Source organism: Natator depressus, chromosome 5 (assembly GCF_965152275.1).
Source record: "Natator depressus isolate rNatDep1 chromosome 5, rNatDep2.hap1, whole genome shotgun sequence".
In the NCBI taxonomy this organism is placed as follows: Eukaryota; Metazoa; Chordata; order Testudines; family Cheloniidae; genus Natator; species Natator depressus.
In genome coordinates, this window is record NC_134238.1 from 106,887,800 (window position 1) to 106,906,245 (window position 18,446).

The following is an 18,446-nucleotide window of genomic DNA, read 5'->3' on the forward strand; positions in this document are numbered from 1 at the left end:
AACATTTCTGATACTATACTGGCACACAAAACTAGGCCAGGCAAAGAGTTAAACCACAATCTGTTCTTTGTGTGGGAAGGCAGTACTGCACTGAGCAACCACAGCCCACGATAAGACTTCCCTATCGCCATACACTTTCTGATGCCATGCTTTTTCCTCTCATTAGAACTACTACAGAAAGTTTATTTTTTCTCCTCAGAAAGTTATCTTAAAGAAAGTCGTTTAATAACATTTTGATTTTAACATATGTAGCAAAAAAGGTTTAACATGTAACATTTCTAATTAATTTTATTACCAATTTTGAAACCTGTAACTTCTGTGGGGAGGGGGCTACAGTGGGAGGAATCCTTTTGTCCCAAATACTATAATTTCCTCTACATTTAAAGTAGGCTGCAGTGCTTATAGTTTAAAATACATAAAATATTGTATATCGAGCAGTTGGGGGGGGGAGGGTTATTAAGGACATCATGAACTTTTTAGGTTTGACTTTACTTTTAGGTACTATATTGAATATTAACAATAATATCCAATAGTATCCAAAACCATAAGTCATTTTATATACGGTACATAAATTTCAGTTCTGACACTCTAATAGTTTAATTTTTCTCTATAAAAAGAGAAACTTTATTTTTTGTATTATGACCAGGGTTTTGTTTTGCAATATCATCAAATACTGTAATTATAAAATATATGTTCAAGAAAAATACAAAGTAGAAAAGCAGCAAGTTATGTCCTACTGTAAAGCAGTATTATCAAATATCTTTGAGAGATTCATTGTGCATCTGGATTCCTTTCAAATGAAACATTACTTGACAAGAAGTGCCCCATAAAAATGATCCTAAATGGAGATTTGCTATTAATCATACACATTCCCCGCTAAACCTCCTAAAAAGCCATCTACTAAATTTGATTTTTTTCCCTAACATTGGTAGAGACAATATTGAAAAAATGATTTTTATGTGGCACTTACCCATGTGAATCATAACTGCTCTTGCACTAAAGTGATTTATGAAGGTAAGATTTTCAAGTGTCGTAACAAATGGTTCAGGTGAACCAATATGCACCAACAATTTAAACTAACATGGAGGTTATTCTGAAATATGTATATAGTTTGCAAATAAATGAACAAAGACCTACACTGTAATCACAACATAATGCTGACAGATAGGCCAAGCTTTTTTCAGAGTAGTTTACAAGAGAAATGAATTTCCCTTCTCCTTTCCCCTCACCTTACCTCTTCCTAAATTTCATATCAATCCATCTAAATTCAAATTAGAGAACTATGATACAGTAAATGAGGCAAAAGTCTAGCAATTACACATAGAAAATTTAGCATTCACAATTTCACTGCATGGATTTTTATTATTTTTCCCTATAACTAAACAATATTTTCTAGCAATATAAAAATAAACCGTGTTAAATATATCACAAGAGCCTGAGAATTTAAAGGCATGCGGTAACTGCATCCTATCATGTCTCGGGCAAGAGAGAGAAATTGGAGTTTATATTCATTCCAACACGACAATACAGAGTGCGGGAAATACATTGTATGTGATGTCTGTATACTAACTTACAGGTATTTCGTCTCCTTTGAACTGATGATGGGAAGCGTTCCCAATTGCCAAGTATTGGCTTAACAAACCTACTTTTAGATTTCAGATCTACTCTAAAAAGAGGCTACAACACTATATCCTCACAAACTGAACTACAACTTTTGTAAAGTGCTGTATCCAATCAGGTATTCTATTTTGATCTGTGCTTACAAGTTTTAACAGAATATTTTATGATGAGCACACAGCACTAGAGTCAAAATATGTCCAGACGATCATACAAATAGTGAGTACAGTAGAAATTAAAATAATTTTATACAGGTTTTTTCAAACTGTTAATCACAACTTCATATCAGATTCAGTGACAGTCTACTTTTTAAAAAAAATAAGAGAAGACAAAGCATGTAAACCTCACCTTCAAATTAGAGGCAAGAGGAGGGGAATTAGTAAATAAATTTCAATCATTTCAAACGGAGGATAGAAACTTTTACAAATAAAGAAAATCAGAACTGCTACAGTTGTACTCCCAATGTATATTACTGAATTTGCCTATTTAAATAGTCATATGATACAGCATGATTGGAAAGGGCTATATTTTATAAGCAAGTTATTGATACATCAGAGCAAGATAATGCTCTTTTATTTATGCTTGCATAAATCCCATAAATTAAGTTTTATAAACACATAAATAGTAGCATTTTAATATAGATTCCAAAAAAAAAGATGTAAACCAAACATATGAAAAAAATGTCATAAGACCTGGAAATAGCAAAAGACCTTATCCGCTCACTATATTACAGGTGGGAGTGAGAATTTGCCCTATTACTTTAATATAATGTAAAAACTATTTTATTTCATTAGTATTAGTCTTAGAGATACACTCATGTACAGAAGACCCATTAGCTTGTCAATATTTTTTTTTTTTTAAGAGAGGACAGCTGATGGAGGGGGGGGGGAAATCTACTAAACATGCATTACACCAGAATTAATTCCTAGGTACGTACCTGTAAACATATATGCATATCTTCAGTACTTAATGCAATCTATATGTAATGATATAATTATTTATTTTTAAACTACAAAAAAAACTTAATATTCTTTTCCAGTTTAGTTGACGTTTACTTGCTGAAAATATCCATATCTAAGTCAATCACACATAGATGCCAAACAAAATATAAACAATAAAAAATGTGTCAGCCAAAAAGCTACAGGACTGTATCCAATCAATGAATAAGCCTTATCTTTGTTTTCATCTTCATTCACAATTTCTGAATGCTTCAGTCCTTTTAAATCACAATGTTTTCAATTGTCAAATAATTGAAATCATAATTATGTGTCCTCTGTACAAATATAACTGCATTAAATATTAGATTTACAATAATGTAACACTAGATTTACTTTCTCACTTTTATTTAGTTATTTGTTGCACCAATGTGGACGCAAGCAGCTATCAGTTATTCAGTTTACATCACATCCTCCTAAGGCAGACTTTTACAAAAACTGCTGAAAACTATCCCATAGCGTTAGAGGTCGTTTACTCTTTGGAATATGCTCTAGCACCAATATATGTATTTCTTGTTAAAGTGATAATAAATGTACTCTGTGGTAACTGCTGATGTGTTATTTTAAACAGTAGAAAGTAATAGTTTCAAAAGAACTGTAGATCCGTATTCTGTTTCCTTCACCACGTTTTAAATATCTTCATAAAACCCTGGGTTTTCCAAAATCTACTCTCTATATCTCCCCTACTTGAAACAATATTGCAGTTTGTCCACAATTTCTCAAAACATATAATCTTGCATGCAGCATAGACAATTATTGCTTGTTTTTCTTATAAGACCCAAAAAGTCAGTTACCACCAAAGCATGACAATAACTATAAGTGCAATTTATATAAAAGATCATTTTTGCTTTTGAAGTTGCATGCTGATTTATAAAATTATAAAACACCAAAATTAAACAAGAAAAATGTTATGTCCCTAGACAGTCAAATAAGAAAATATCCTGTAGTTTGGTCATTCTCACTCTAATCAACCTCATACTTTTGGCAGACTATAGATTATTAATTCAGCGTTGAACAGTATTACTTTTACATCAGTCAATGTTCAATTAAAAATAACACTTTTCCTCTTAAACCCTTTTATTAGACACTGAGTGAGTAAACAGGAGAGCAGAAAAGACAGCAGATCAATGTTCTCTAGTTTAATCAGTACTTTTCAAACCCGCTTTTTAATTATATTAATTTATATTGTTTTTTTACCTTTGGCTTTTTATGCAACAATTTAGCAGTATTTTTCTAGGGATGGCACTTTCAACGAATCCTCCGAATGGCCTTGTACAGTTTGTTCTCTACTGTTCTCTTTTGCAACAGGAGTTTGGACCCTGACAAGCAGCTATAATTATGCTTTAAGCCGTTACTACTATTAGCATGACTCACTGAGAACCATATTATATGTGGTTTTATATATAATAAAAAATATAAAATATAAAATCAAAACGCATCTGTACCTGAGTGAGACAGATGGGAGAATACATCATGACTTCGCTTTGAGAACACACTTCCCGGAGAGCCCCTAAGAAAAGCCTCAAAAGGGAATAATTTCATCTATTCATTTTAGACATCTGAGAACTCAAGGAAGATGAAATCAATCAGGACGGGATTCTGCCCTGGATCACCACAACTTCACAGCAAACCCCAGTCCTCCTTAAATAGCCAAAGATTCAAGTTCACTCCGTGTGCTAGATTTCCCGGGGTGAAATCCAATCTACACTTTTAACCCTCTTGTTGTCGGCGGCGCTTTTGCTGCTTCTGCTGCTGGTTTTCGGATGAAGGGTTTTTTCAGGGGTGGGGGAGGTGGACAGGAGGGTTTTGCTGTTTGCTTTTTTAAGATGTTGGTGGCGGCGGCGGTTGTACTGTCACCACGCTACCAAAGTTCAAGGTTACAGCCCGGAGCGGAGCAGGAAAGTCCCGGAGTAATCGCAGGCGAAACTTTGCAAGGAAGAGACCATGTGCGTATGTGAGAGAGAGAGTGAGAGTGTGAGTCCCCCAAGGCTGGGAAATGCTTCGCAGCGCGCAATCTCCGGGCTTCTCTCGCAGCAGCCTGTGCCTCTCTCTGCCTATCCACTCCCTCCCTCTCTCTCTCTCTAATGTGGGCAATGTTAAGAGGCTGCTTTCCAAACGCCCACTATAATAAAAATGATCTCTCGAAAATTCAAAACGATAAATCTCTCCCTCTCTCCCTCCCCATTTGCTCCCTCTCTCGCTTGCTGCAAAACTTGGAAGTTGGAAAATCCATCGGTTACACCCTGGGGACCCCCTTCCAGTTCGCTTCCCCAAATGATACTTGAGGATTGTTTTTAATTATTTAATTACACAATCATCGCGTACACTCCTCCTCCTGCAAACACATTCCTTTTTTCCACCAGATCTTCACCCCCCCCCCGCCTTTCTCTTCATCAATCATCTACCACTGTAGAAGAATCCAGCACATTTTACAAACATGCCTAATTTTCCCCTCCCTTCTGGTGAAAGAAGGTTTTTGGGGGGAGGGGGTTTGGAACAGCGATTATTGCAGCAGCTATTCCAGAGCATTGGCAGTTATAAACCCACTTCTCTCTGCTTGTCCTGGGAAGTGCCCAGTGGAAAATTCCCCCACAGGGAGATAGCAAGGCGCTGGGGCTGCTGCAGCCTGGCTCTCTACTCTGGCCTCTGCCCTACCAGCCCAGGAGGAGCCGCTGCGCGCGGAGAGGCGGGGGCCTGGGCGGGAAGCGAAAAGCGTGAAACTTCGCCACATCGCCACTCATTCAGCCCAACCAAGAGCGGCGGTGGAAGCCGGGGGTTTCTTTTTCTTTGCACGCCCAGCATGTGCAGCCTGCAGCCCTGTCTCTCTCTCTCTCTCTCTCTAGTTGTGTTTCTCAGCTTTACTGCCCTGTGCACCTAAAACCCGAGGGGCTGCTAGGCGTTCGCTCACCGGGCAATGGGGCCTCCTGCTCTGGGCTGCTTTTTGCCTCCCTGCCAGGGAGCCCCTTACACGTGGCCCCCATCCCTCCGCCTTGCCGTCGCAGCCTGAGAAGCACACGCCCTCGGGGACCGGGATAGTCTGCGGGAAAGGCTCCTTTCCTTACAGGCTATGCGATGGGGGGAGGTCAGGCCAGCTTCCCCCCGCCCGGCTTTCTCCCCTGTCGTGCCCAGTGGGGTGCAAGCAGCAACTCGAAGGGCATCAAACAATCTGGAGGATGGGGCCCGCGGTAGCAATGTCTGGTTTCAATCTTCCAAACCAGCTTTACTAGGAAGCTGAAGCCCGAGGACGAGTTTCTTGCTCCAGGAATGTAGTGAATGAAACTTAGTTCTCCTCCTGTAGGGAGGGCGGTGTGATGCACTGCAGATCGCGGGGGGGGGGGCACCCACCCCATGCGCGCTGCTGCTGGTGACACAAAGGGGAACGAGAAGCTGACGAAGCGCCTGATCAGTGCCAGCTCCTGCAAGCAGCCTGGAGTTTAAACCTTCTCTGTGTTTCGGCATTGAGAGCCTCTCTAGTCTAAATTGTCCTGAAGGGACCAGTGACTTTTCCTTTCCCAAAGTGGGGAGTTATTCACGTCAGTTATTCACAACGGCACATCAAGAAAAGTAGGCAGGTTCAAGTCAACCATGAAATGGTCACTTTTTAACCCCGTCCTGTCCTCATTAGGGAAATGCTCAAACACAGCCCATTTTCAAAGAGGGCTCTTAATGAGGAGAGCTTGCCAAGTCTACCAGCTGCAATTCCCATAAATTTACAAGCCAAAGGAAGGGGGAAAGGGAGGGGGGGCTCGTACAAGACAGGTAATGTCAAAGGAAACAGCGAGAGCCCAACACATTAACCCTTCAAAGAAACCTATCTACATGCATTCTGGTGGCTAGCTGCACTTTCAGGGTGTGCTCAAAGCATCAGTGTTTGAACAAGTCACGTCTTCTTCCTTGGAAGGGCCGTATTTAAAAGTGACAAGCAAGTTTAGAGCGCGCACTTATGCCAGAAGTGATGAGGCAAACTCGGGGTTAACCATAGTGAACACATTTCATTTCGTATCTTGCACAGACTACACCAAATCCTATCATCTTGTTCCAGACACTGCAAAAAGCTGATAACGCCAGCTTTAAATACTGGAGTTTCCCTTTGAATAAATATTCAATTTAACTGGAGTTAATTTACCATAAAAGACATTCCCCTTGGCACAAATGCACTAATGTCCTTGAACACCTCTTTAAGCGCTTGGACTCCTACACAACCAGCCATTACTGCGGGTCTCCTTTAAAGCTGTAATATCCTTCTCCCTGCCCTCCCCAACTCACCCCTTACCCTCCTAAAAAAAAAAAAAAAAAAAAAAAAAGGAAACCCACTAGAAATGCTGCCTCTGTGAGTTGCACAGATTTTATAACTAGGCCCTCCCCCGGGCAGAAATATCACAAGGCTCGTTCCTAAGTCCTGGGAAAGGGACCCTGTTTTCTCCAAAGACATTTACACTAAAAGCAACAAAGTGTGACAAGCTTCTCAGATCGAACAGCGGCACAAAGAAGGGGAACAAGGTAAGGAGAGCCAGTGAGCCTTGGGGTTTCTACAAGCCAGAAGAAACTCCAGAGTGAGATGGGTGCGGTTGATCTCCCCACTCAGACACATTAACGTATACCACACATTGGAACAGGAACAAGGACTGGGGATTATACATCCACGTATACATTCGCTGTTGTTAATAACTGGTTTTCACTTCCACTAAGTGAGACAAAGACGACTAGCCAGGGAGGGGGGAGAGAGAGAGAGAGAGATGAGGCTGACTGCTTGGGGGCCCCGTGTGGCCGCCTGTGTCTGTCTCCCTCTGTCCTCAGGCGCCCTGCACACAGAGCGCCCGGCCCTTCACTCACTAACGCTGACGCACCAGCGAACCAGCGCTACTTATTTAACAAAATACCAGACTAACTCCAGGCCTTTCCAGGAATAGATTTGTTAGCCAGGATTAACCAAACTCATTCTGGGAAGACATCCGTAGGGACGGAGTGGAAACGGTATGGTGATTCATCTCAATAAATGCCCCCTGCTTTAATAAGCAAACTATAAAAACAACATGCTTAACAGCGTCTCGGAAGTAGAGAAAGTTTTAGTACAGAAATTCCCCTACAGCCTCCGCGAGCACACACGCCTACAAGACGAAATATACATTCTAAAGATGGTTGCAAGATTGCTTTTTCCCCCCGTTCTTTTCTTTCTTTTTCTCCCTCTTTAGGATTACCCCTTCAGCAAATTAACCCAGCAGAGAGATTCTCTATGGTAGAACAGTCCCTGGTTCGAAGCAGAGTTTGGCAATTTGCACTACAGGAAAACAAAACTAGTGCCCGTTTCAAATGAGAAAAGTTAAATGGGCTTACGATGGTGATTTTGTCTTTTGGGGGGAAAGGCCCTAAATTATCAAAAACAAACCTTTAAAGACGTTTTAAAAGTTATTTGCCTACGTACAGATGTCTCTGAATGCTGGTGTCTCATGTGCCTGCCTTTTTAAGGACCTGGTAGTTAGTTAAAGTAAACCATAACTACGACTGGGCCTTGGCATGCAGCGAAATTCCTTATGAAGGTAGAGCAAACACCGCAAAGCACCTAAAAATAAGATACTATTGTTGCAAGTTCTGTATTATTTAGTATCCTGTCTTTCTGACAATTTCTCATAACACTCTGTTTCCTAGCATTGCAATATTGGCTTCTGTATATACTGGAGATAAACAGACCTTCATATAGTGTTTAAAAATCCACACGTGTCTGTAATATTAACACACACACACTCACACAAATTCGCCACCTGACCTAGCCATTGAGTGACACTGAGAACTGGTTTGCTCTGCGCTAGGGCTTGGAGAAGCTGCTATGCTATCAGCGGAATGGGAACATTATATTCTGCCAGTGGCAGCTTGGGGGAGTGATGAGGGTATGCATTTTATATATGTGAAACGTCATAAAACAAACATCCACAACTAAAGAGAAGGCTCCTATAGGAGATAAAGAGTAAAATGCGTCTGTTTATTACAACGCAAGTGTCTAATCAGTATTTTAAATTCTCTCTCGGAAAATTAATACCAGTCTGGTCTTTCCTCTTCCCAGCATCCCCCAATACCCCGTATCTGGCATCCTGTACTTATTTCACTGGGAGCTATTTGTGTTCCCTAGGGACAAAACTAAGCTGAGAAAATCACTGTTAATAACGTTAGTGCCGAAATACCAACGCACGCTGTTATACAGGAACAGTGTCTCATTCTGTCTACATTTCATGCACATTTACAGTTGGAAACTCACCGAGCAGCACTGATTTCAAATACAATACGAGGCTAGCCACCTCGACTATATGAAAAGCTAGAAACACTTTTTGAAACTAAAGGCCAAACAAACTTTCGCTGCCCTCCACAGCAGTTTTCCACGGACGATTCAGATTTGAGTTCTATTGGACTCCTATGGAACCAAATGCTCTCACTCGCTCTCTTTGAACACACACTGTCTACACATTCTACAGAGCGTTTGTAGTTATATTTCCAGAGGATCGTAAAACTGAGAAATGGAGAGGCCTGTTATGTCATCAAGTCTATATTCTTGCTAAGGTAGGATTCCAGTTGGTGTCCTTTGTTCTAGTATTTTGGTTGTCAATCATAACATCGTTTTATGCCTCAAAATCAAGAGAAAGATAGTTAACGTTGGACTGTATATACCTGTTTATTTTAGTATGCAAGGGTGTAAATTTCCTAATTATCGACAAACATGCAGAGAATTATCCATTTCTGTCTGAATATTCTAACAGCACGTTTAAAAATAAAAAACATTCAGTTCAGACATTTTGCAGCTATTTCAAATAATTCAGTATGCAAGAATCGCCTCCTCTTAAATTTCTGTTTCACCAGGCTCTTGTGACACAAAGACAAGCTATACGCAGCTATATCCATTTTGTAACCTCAACTTTTCAACTTCATCAGCAGTAAGAAACTTAAGCTTTCACCCGTTATATACACAAATATTTACGTGTACACACATTAGCATAGATTGACTAAATTATATATTATATACATCACAATGTTATATTGTGTGCAATATATATTATATATAATATGACCAGTAATTGTGAATTGCAAAGCGATTCAGGGTTCCTTGTGATATCATATACAACTATATAGCAACGCTCCAGATGCTTATAATGTCATATAATTATAGTTTTGTTCAGTTTTCCTGAGTATATTACATCTGTCCGATTACGACAGAAAATAAATGTAACTGGGAAAATAAACAGTGAAACTCAATATTTTTATCTGTTCACGAAGTCTCAATTAATTTTTATATGCAGTTTAATTTTTCAGTATAGGTTTTTTAAAATGTGAACAGTAAAACATGTAACTCACTATATCATCACACCTATAACTACATTAATATATTTTAATCATAGTATTACTATGGGGTATTTTTTTCGGAATGATCAAACACACAGACACACACACACCCCTATCTAGCTCACTGGGTGTGTGTGCTTGACCTCTGTCCACATATGGTTTGATGATGACTCTAATACCCGAGCTTTTTCTGTCTCCCAGACCAGAAAAATGAAAACATCAAACCTCAAATGTAAAAGCTGTAAACCACAACGTTTTGTGTTACACAACGCTGCAGTTTTTAGCCTGACTGCGTAAAGGTCACGTTTGCAGCCTTACAAAGGAATGGAAACCCATTCTCGCTAATATAGCAAATGCTCTCAAAACTCACATTAACTAATCTTAAACTTCCTGGACACACAAAAAAAAATAATTGCAGCTGTATCTTTTCTGACAGTTTATATGACTTTCTAGATTTATTATGGTTTTTTTTTAAAGAGATTGATGTAAATGTCTATACAAATTAGAGTTCAAAAGTTAACTTTTTTCCCTATGATTCAATGTTAAGTTACATGGGTTGCGGCTCAAGATCACTTCAAAGAAAGTTAGAGTTAAGTCTTGTGTATTTTGGCCCCTTTTCCCTGCCAGCTACTGTACTAAAAAAAAAAAAAAACTTGGAGATCTTGTCTGTCCTGTCTCAAGTTCAATGGCAGCCCTTTCCAGCAGCAGCAGAAGATGGCCATTTTCGCAGCCCTAATAATAATTCAGATCACGCCACATCGGCATCTTGTGTCAAAGTCGAAACTGGCTTCCCCGCCCCCTTCAACCTGAGAGCTGCCAAGTCTTCACACACTCCGCATTCAACCACAACTTAATGGATGGGATATTGTGCATTAAAATGTGGCCCAGACACACAGGCGAGGAGAGGACAAGAGGGGAAAGCAGACAGACAGACAGACACACACACACACACACACACACCCAGAAGAAAGGAATGAATTAAAAGTACAACATGCAAGGCTCCCACAGCAAAATAGTAGGGTGAAAAAAAAGGGAGAGAGAAACCACAGGAAAGCCACAAAAGTAACTTTAAAAAACAAATTCAGAGATACCAAATGAACACTTCATACTGCAACATGCAGCACCCGAGATAAATTAACTATTTAGTACAGCAGAGAATCAATGCCTTTTTTCCTCAAAAGTACACATTCAGGGTGAAAAGTGTATTCATTACAAAATATATCCAGACGGTTAGAAGGAAAAGAATCAAAAGGGTGAACAAAAAAAGAAGAAGAAAAACTACAGCAACAAGACAGGGGAAACAAAAACTGTCTCGAGATACAAATAAAGTAGCATTTTCATTAATCCATTCCAGCGTTTAACTGATAGCTGCCTGCCAGAACAGAGGGGGAGGGGGAAAAGTTGAAGCAGGAAATGTGCCAAGTTCAGCACTTTTGGACGCAAACTCCCATCAACTGATTCCTGGCATAAAAGTGTGACCCATATACAAAAGCTGCCAAAAAAGCAAAATATAAACAAACAATCCACCACTTATATCTCATCCTGTAAAACAGAAGTGATATCAGCTTTTAGGAAGGGGATATAACATCCACTCTGGAAACCACAATCGCAGCCTGGAGGGGGGAAAAGAGGGAACAGCCAAGCAAATGAAAAAGGGGGGGGGAAGCATAATTTTCAATGCCACATACCATTGCACTGTATTGCATTAAATAAATGGGATCCTGAAATCTGTAACACACACAGGGCCGTTGGCTTCACATGTCTCAGGTAACAAATTTATTCTTTTCTCAAGAGCTCGGTGTGGTTTGTTTGTTTGTTTTGGTTTGGATTTCCAGAAGTGGCCTTCTTTTTTAAAAAAAGAAAAAAAAATATTGTTTGCTCAGTTTTTTTTTTTTTTAATGGAGACACCAAACAGGAAGAAAATTCTTGGCCAGAGGAGGGGAAAAGGCGGTAAAGTTAAAGTCTATAGGCAGTGGGCAGCCCCCTCCTCCTTCTCCTCCTCCTCTCGCTTTCCAATCTTCCTTCCTCTTTGAGTTGCAAGGCTGGAGAGTAGGTTTTGGTGGCTGACTTGAACGCGATCCAGGAAAGGCTGAGACCTGTGTGTGTGTGTGTGTGGAGCTGGGCCGGTCTCTATGTATGTGTGGTGCTGCCTCTCTTTTTTTCTTTTCCTTCCCTTCTCTTTCTCTCCCTCTCTCTCCCCCCTCTGCGACTGCAGAATGAGCTGGCGATCCTAGCGCGGAGCTAGTGCGTACTTGGCCTCCTTCCACCTCTTTCCGATTGGCCGGGCCAGCGGCGGTGGCTCCCTTTAACCACCACCCACTAAACCACCCATTCCCCGACTCCCTATCTGGCCGCCGGAGCCCTTGGGAAGCGCAGCTCTTCGTTTCCGCCTGGCGGCTGCGTGAGAAACCAAGGGAAAAACCTACTGCGGGGGAGGGGGCGTATTTGCATATTCATACCGCAACACCCAATGAGAGAGAGGGGGGGGGAGCCGGAGGCGGCACCGGCAGCCCCAGACAGGTCAGGGACCTGAAATCTGTACTTCATTTGACTAGATCCTTTTGCTGTATAAACGCAAGGCTGCCTGCATTGTTTCAAATGTCTTGTTGCAGCTGCACGCACGGATTTTGTTCTTTAACAGAAATTAGTTGTAATCTCCATTCATTGTTGAAAGAGGTTTAAAATCTTACTAATCACGGTAAATACATACCTCTGATTTTATATATATATATATATATATACACACACACACACATACAATTACACATACATACATACACATATCAGTGCATAGATTCAGCTAGAGTAGTACCAATTGGAAAATATGCTATTCCTAAGACGTATACTGGAAGATTGTCTTAATTTTTTTTAAAAAAAATTGTATTTCTGAAAGAGAAAGAAAGAAAGAAAAAGAAATCAGCAGGAGTCACGCAGTTGTCATTAAGGTGAAGCTACCTGCTCCCTATGCCTACCTTTTGTGAGGCCCCAAAATTCCCACTGAACTTGAAGCGAATGGAAATTTTGGATGTTCAAGGAAATACGTGATAAGCAGCTCCTGGTGCAAACACTGAAAACAGGTTTAAATGGGAGCTGCAAGGTGCTGGAAACTTTTCAAAATCAGGCTTCTTGATTGAGGTGCCTAACTATAGGTTGTGGCCCTGGCTTTTAAAAATTTCTGTCACCCTCTTTAATGTGCTTCTCTGTGGGTCTAATCCTGATACCACTGAGTTCAATAGTGGCATGAGTGGCCTCTGTTGCTGCCGAAAATGTGACAGTGAATGAAGTTTTATGTACAAATTTATATTTTTCAGGAGTTTCAATGACAATAAAAAAATTGGTCTAAGATGAAAGCTGGCACATGTAGATTTTCAACTTAAAATTGATGTTTTTATTAAATGTCATCAAATCAAATAAATTGCAGTTTATTAATGAACATGGGTATAAAAACTATTGGTCTGTACCAATTTTAAACTTTTTGGAGTGTATAATATTCTAAAAAGGTTGGGAATTAAAAGTTGAATTTTGGGAAGTTAATATTCAATGTGTTGTAATTTCTTCAGATATTACCAAAAAAATTTAAATATTTATGTACAGCACTTGAAGAAGAATAAATGTCTTCACATGCATTTTCATAAAAAGCCTTTGCAGACTACTCAGGGCTTCAAATACCTATTATAAAGTGCCAAATGACCAAACTACCATTATCAAAAGGACCAGAATAACTGCAGTGGAATTGTTGTTAGTCCCAAACCTGAAATCAGTTGGAGCTCCACATAGGCTCAGAGTTGCACATGCATTGAGCTCCTTGTAGAATTGGGACCATAGAAAATTCCCTTGAACCAAAATGTGGGAAGAGGTAAAAATCTAAAATACATTTTTTTAGTGCTAAAAATTGTTTGTAGAGTGTACACCCTAAAGAATCCTCATTATTGCTTTGAGACCATTCCTGGGAACAAGGACAATGAGGAAGTTCCTCTCAGGAAGTCAATTTGTTTTTGTTTGTTTTTTTGTTTGTTTGTTTGATAATAATACTTTTAAAACTAATATGTATACTCCTACAATTAAGCATAAATCACCAAAAATAAAAACCATAAAGTAGAAATCCCAGAAAAAATGATTGTGTTTTCTTTTTATTTCTTCTCCTTATTTTATTTAAAAAGTCAAAAATGGGAAAAATTAAATGTAAAACATTTTCTTACATTGTGTTTAGTTAATGTAATTGCTAAAAGAGTATGTGCCCTGGATTTTGTAAATTACATGCCATCCAGTTAATTGCCCGGATAGCAGGCCTTTTTTCCATGCCAGGGAGAATCTATGGTTGTTTTTGTTCTATAGAATTCAGCACTCTGCAACTGATCTAGCAAACCACCAGGAATTCTTCATACTGTATCAGCTGAAAGAAGTAATGGCAATGTGGAAAACAAAACACTGAATGGTCTTAAAGAGAGATTGTTGTAGCTCAAAGCTATATTAACTACTCAAACAGATGAACATAGATTGAATAGATATTGATATTTGTCATAGGCATCTTTCTTGGACATTTTTATTTAGTTATTGTGCTAAATATATATTTTAGCCTTTGAGTTCTCATATGTATAGTTTTTGTGTATCTTGCTTAAGTGTATGTTTTGCTACAAGTATAATCAAAGCCCAATGTCCTCCACTGGAAAGCTGAAACCAGCATTCTGCTGCAAATTCCCCAGATTTAGCAGCTTTCTGGTCATGGAAGTTTTGTGGCAGTTTCATTTAAAATTTTAAATGCGAAAAATAATATAATCAGCATAGCAGTTCCTGTGTGGTTTACTGATAGATAATCAGTGACCCACCTGGAAAAAGAGTGGGAGGTAGTTTGGGACTGGGAAAATCTCATTTGTTGAATTTCTGCTAAAAGAGCAGCAGTGCAATTGTTATCAGTATTGACATTTAATGTGTCATCTGTAGGCTTCAGAGTCAACATTATATATAAATTGTTGTTAGACCCAAACCTGAAGTCGATTGGAGCTCCACATAGGCTCAGAGTGAATATATATGAATTAGAAAGATCACAGCTCTCAAAGCTATTGTTTAAAGTGCCCACAGACTCAAGAATTAAGCCTGGCTTTGGTGAACACTATCCTTGTTTTCAAGGTTTCTTCACAACCAAGAGAGCCAGGAAAGATAATGTAAATGAAAGCCAAGATTCTGGAACAGGAGTCTGTGGCAAGTGGTTGACACAACAGCAACTTCTGTCAGCAGTACAGTCACAGAACAAAATCAAATTCTGTGGCCACACAATCCCAGAATAGACAGTCCCCTGAATAAAATACATGCATGTTAATTATAGGTGATGCAGTAGTAATGCTATTTTTAAGATTGCTGAACCCTTTCCATTGTGATCCCACATTTTCTTAAGTTGCTTATAACTTTTATAAGTAGCTTAAAACTTTGTCAAACTTTATCCTTTTTAGGCTGAAATTTGTTATGCTTAGTACCTGTTTCAAATCAAAATTATTTTTGAAAGTTTGATGAAAAATATCAAAATCATTCTTGAAAATTGCAGTTCAGTGAAAAACATAGTAGGTAGTTTTGGCTTTTTTCAGACAGAACTGGTTAAAAAACAAACAAACAAAAACCCACCAACTATCACATAAGGGTTTGGAGCAGGGGCTTACAATTTGGCGGGGTGATAGTCCTGTGGCTAGAAAGGTGCATTTGACTGAGTTATAAGCCACAGAAAATTGCTATTTGCACACATGCACTACACCTGCTCATTATTTCTGCAAGTTCATATTTTTGCCACGCTGTATTTTAGATGTTCTCAGTACCCACTGAGCCTCTTGCAATGTTTCCCAGCAACTAGATGGAATTATAGCTCCAAACTTAACATAGACAAGATGGATGCTGCTGTTTCTTTCCCTCATCAAAATATTCCCTGGTCCAGGGTAAGATGCTCTTGAGTTCTAGTCTCATGGCTTCCACAGATTGGTAATCCTCTGTACTATTAAGTAAATCCTTAAACTCCTATTCTAAGAGAGAGAGAAGCATCACTCCTATTTTACAAATGGGGTAACTGAACACAGCAGAGGTTGTTCCAAATTTCTTCTGGAAGAACTTGGAATAAAGCCCAGAGGTGAAATCCTGACCGTCCCTGAAATTAATAGCAACACTCCCATTGACTTCAGTGGGCCAGGATTTCATCCCAGGTTGCTAATACAGCAACTCAGGTTACATTAATTGAATTACATTGCCTTTTCAAAAAAACATATATGCCAAATCTATGTGCTTGATAATGCTATGAGTAAAACACGGCTACTGTTGCATACCTATCTTCACAAAGTACATGCTGTACCACAAACAAATGGCCACTATGTAATGAAAAACCTGAATAAAATACAAATAGCATCCAGGAATTCTAATATTCTGTCCTTTGCTTTAACCATTAGACAACATCCTTCTCCTTGAGTCAGGAATTTAACTGTTACCCAATGCTCTATTGCTTCCTAGCAAATAATTATAATTTCTTTGTTTGTTCATTTTCCTTTATTAAAAAACCTTGGAAATTCCAAACAATAAATCTCTACATTAAACCAACATGATGAAGATTGTAAAGTGGAGCACTCAAAAGTTTTTTAAAAATGCTCTCTTTATTCTGTGCAACTTTATTTCATTTGGGTATAGATCATGGTATAGTATTTTATAATATGGTAATACATTATTTATTCCACAGGACTTCTACTTTATTGGAGTGCAGTGGATGAGGAACTGTAACATTGTTATTTTAAACAGAAAAAGTAAAAAATAGCTCCGGGTTAATGGTAGTATTTAAATGGACTACATAACCATTTGAGTTCACACCTCATTAAGGTGAATGGAATGGGAAGGGGTTCACATCTTTGTCATTGCTTTTGCCTTGCAGCATTTTTCTGCCAAGCCCAGTTAATAAAGCAGCAGCATATTAGCTGATTTTCTAGCAGCTGTATTTTTGCAACAGAAAAAAAAAAAAGAAAGTTTAGACATTGCAGAACATTGTGAAATGGAGCCAGGGCTGGCCCTCAGAGGATAATTATTTTGTCTCCCCTTTGCTGCATATCAGTCTACCAGACCCCAATCTCTTCTCCTGCTACATCTGGGAACCTCCATCCTGCTGACCCTCCATACCCAAAGGTTCCAGAGAGATGGATCTTAGAGCACTGAGGCTTCTGGATAGCCTCTTCTGCACTCTGTGGTATGAGGATGATTTCCTGTAGTGTGAGGGTCTTTACAAGATGCAGAACATTTCAGCCCCAAAGGCAACATTTTCAGAAAGCTTTGAGCAAGTGAAAACAAGGTTATAATAGAACTCCTATGCAACCTTAATTATAGCCTTACTGCTGTGAATACCATAAATATAGAGACACACGCACTCAAGATAATAAAATAAGACTTTATTAAGCTTTTTGATTTTGGTAACCAATCCAGCTGGTTCATAAAGTATTGCATTGAAATGTACTGTGTACTACTGCCTTCTAAACTAAAGCTAGCAAGGAACAGAACAGGGCACCACTGGATGGAGGAAGTCAGAGGAAGAGGTTGGTACTGGTAGCTAAATGTCAGCCCAGACCAAGAAAAGTTGTCAGTTTGGGGCTCCACTCCCAAGCACTGGCTCTGGAAAAGGCCAAGGAGTGTGAGGAGACTGGTGCTGACCAAGAAAAATTGTTCTGGGAGCTTCAGAAAATACTCACTTCCCTTCTTACTAAGCAAGAGAGAGACAGAAAGAAATGAAATAAGTGGGGGCCAAGCAGCAAGAAGAGGGATAAGGCACCTGAGAAGGAGGAAAGACAGTTGGCCCCAAAAACCTCTGATGTATGAACAAAATTCATACACAGACTCTCTGTGAAGGTAATAGCAGTAAAACAAATTAGTCTCAAGTAAAAATTGTTCCTGGGCTTGTGCAATTTTTACACACACACACACACACACTAGGAAGAGTAGATTGATAGATCACAGGGAAAATATAGACAAACTTATTTTCTCTTTCTAAAGATAAGTATGTTTCTTATATGCCAATGAACGTCTTTCTTTGTCCTTAATGATCTACTTTTAGCCCATAACAAATATTCATATGTTTTATCCCCTATTTTAATGTTTTGTAAATTCTCTGAAACAGAGGCTGTCTTGCTGTGTGCTTGTTTGTATTGTAACTTGCACAATGATGGCCTGATCTTGAATTAGGATTCTTAAGAGCTACCTTTTTTTTAAAAAAAATGCAACAATTGTGGTAAAATTCGTGTGTGCCACATAGGAGTCGCACAGGGTTCTGGGTCTGCATGTTGCTATGAAACCTAAATGTGTATTTTCTCCTCTCCCTGGGTTTAGAAGTATAAAAATAGCAAAAAGAAAAGGAGTACTTGTGGCACCTTAGAGACTAACCAATTTATTTGAGCATGAGCTTTCGTGAGCTACAGCTCACTTTGAAGTGAGCTGTACCTCACGAAAGCTCATGCTCAAATAAATTGGTTAGTCTCTAAGGTGCCACAAGTACTCCTTTTC

At 39.2% G+C, this 18,446-nt stretch overlaps 1 protein-coding gene across 11 annotated transcripts in view; it reads right to left on the minus strand.

Annotated features, from left to right (window-relative positions):
* Window positions 1–18,446, minus strand: part of NFIB (nuclear factor I B) — a 334,297-nt gene that overhangs the window by 205,112 nt on the left and 110,739 nt on the right. The window contains exon 1 of one of the 11 annotated variants that reach the window (XM_074953403.1): window positions 11,627–12,160. The exons of 7 other annotated variants lie outside the window; for them this stretch is intronic. In XM_074953403.1, coding sequence (XP_074809504.1) covers window positions 11,627–11,644 — 18 coding nt within the window. In that variant the 5' untranslated portion in view covers window positions 11,645–12,160. Of the gene's footprint in view, window positions 1–4,057; window positions 4,702–11,626; window positions 12,161–18,446 lie in introns of those variants that run through there. 3 more of the 11 variants (XM_074953401.1, XM_074953410.1, XM_074953404.1) reach the window with 3 other exon arrangements.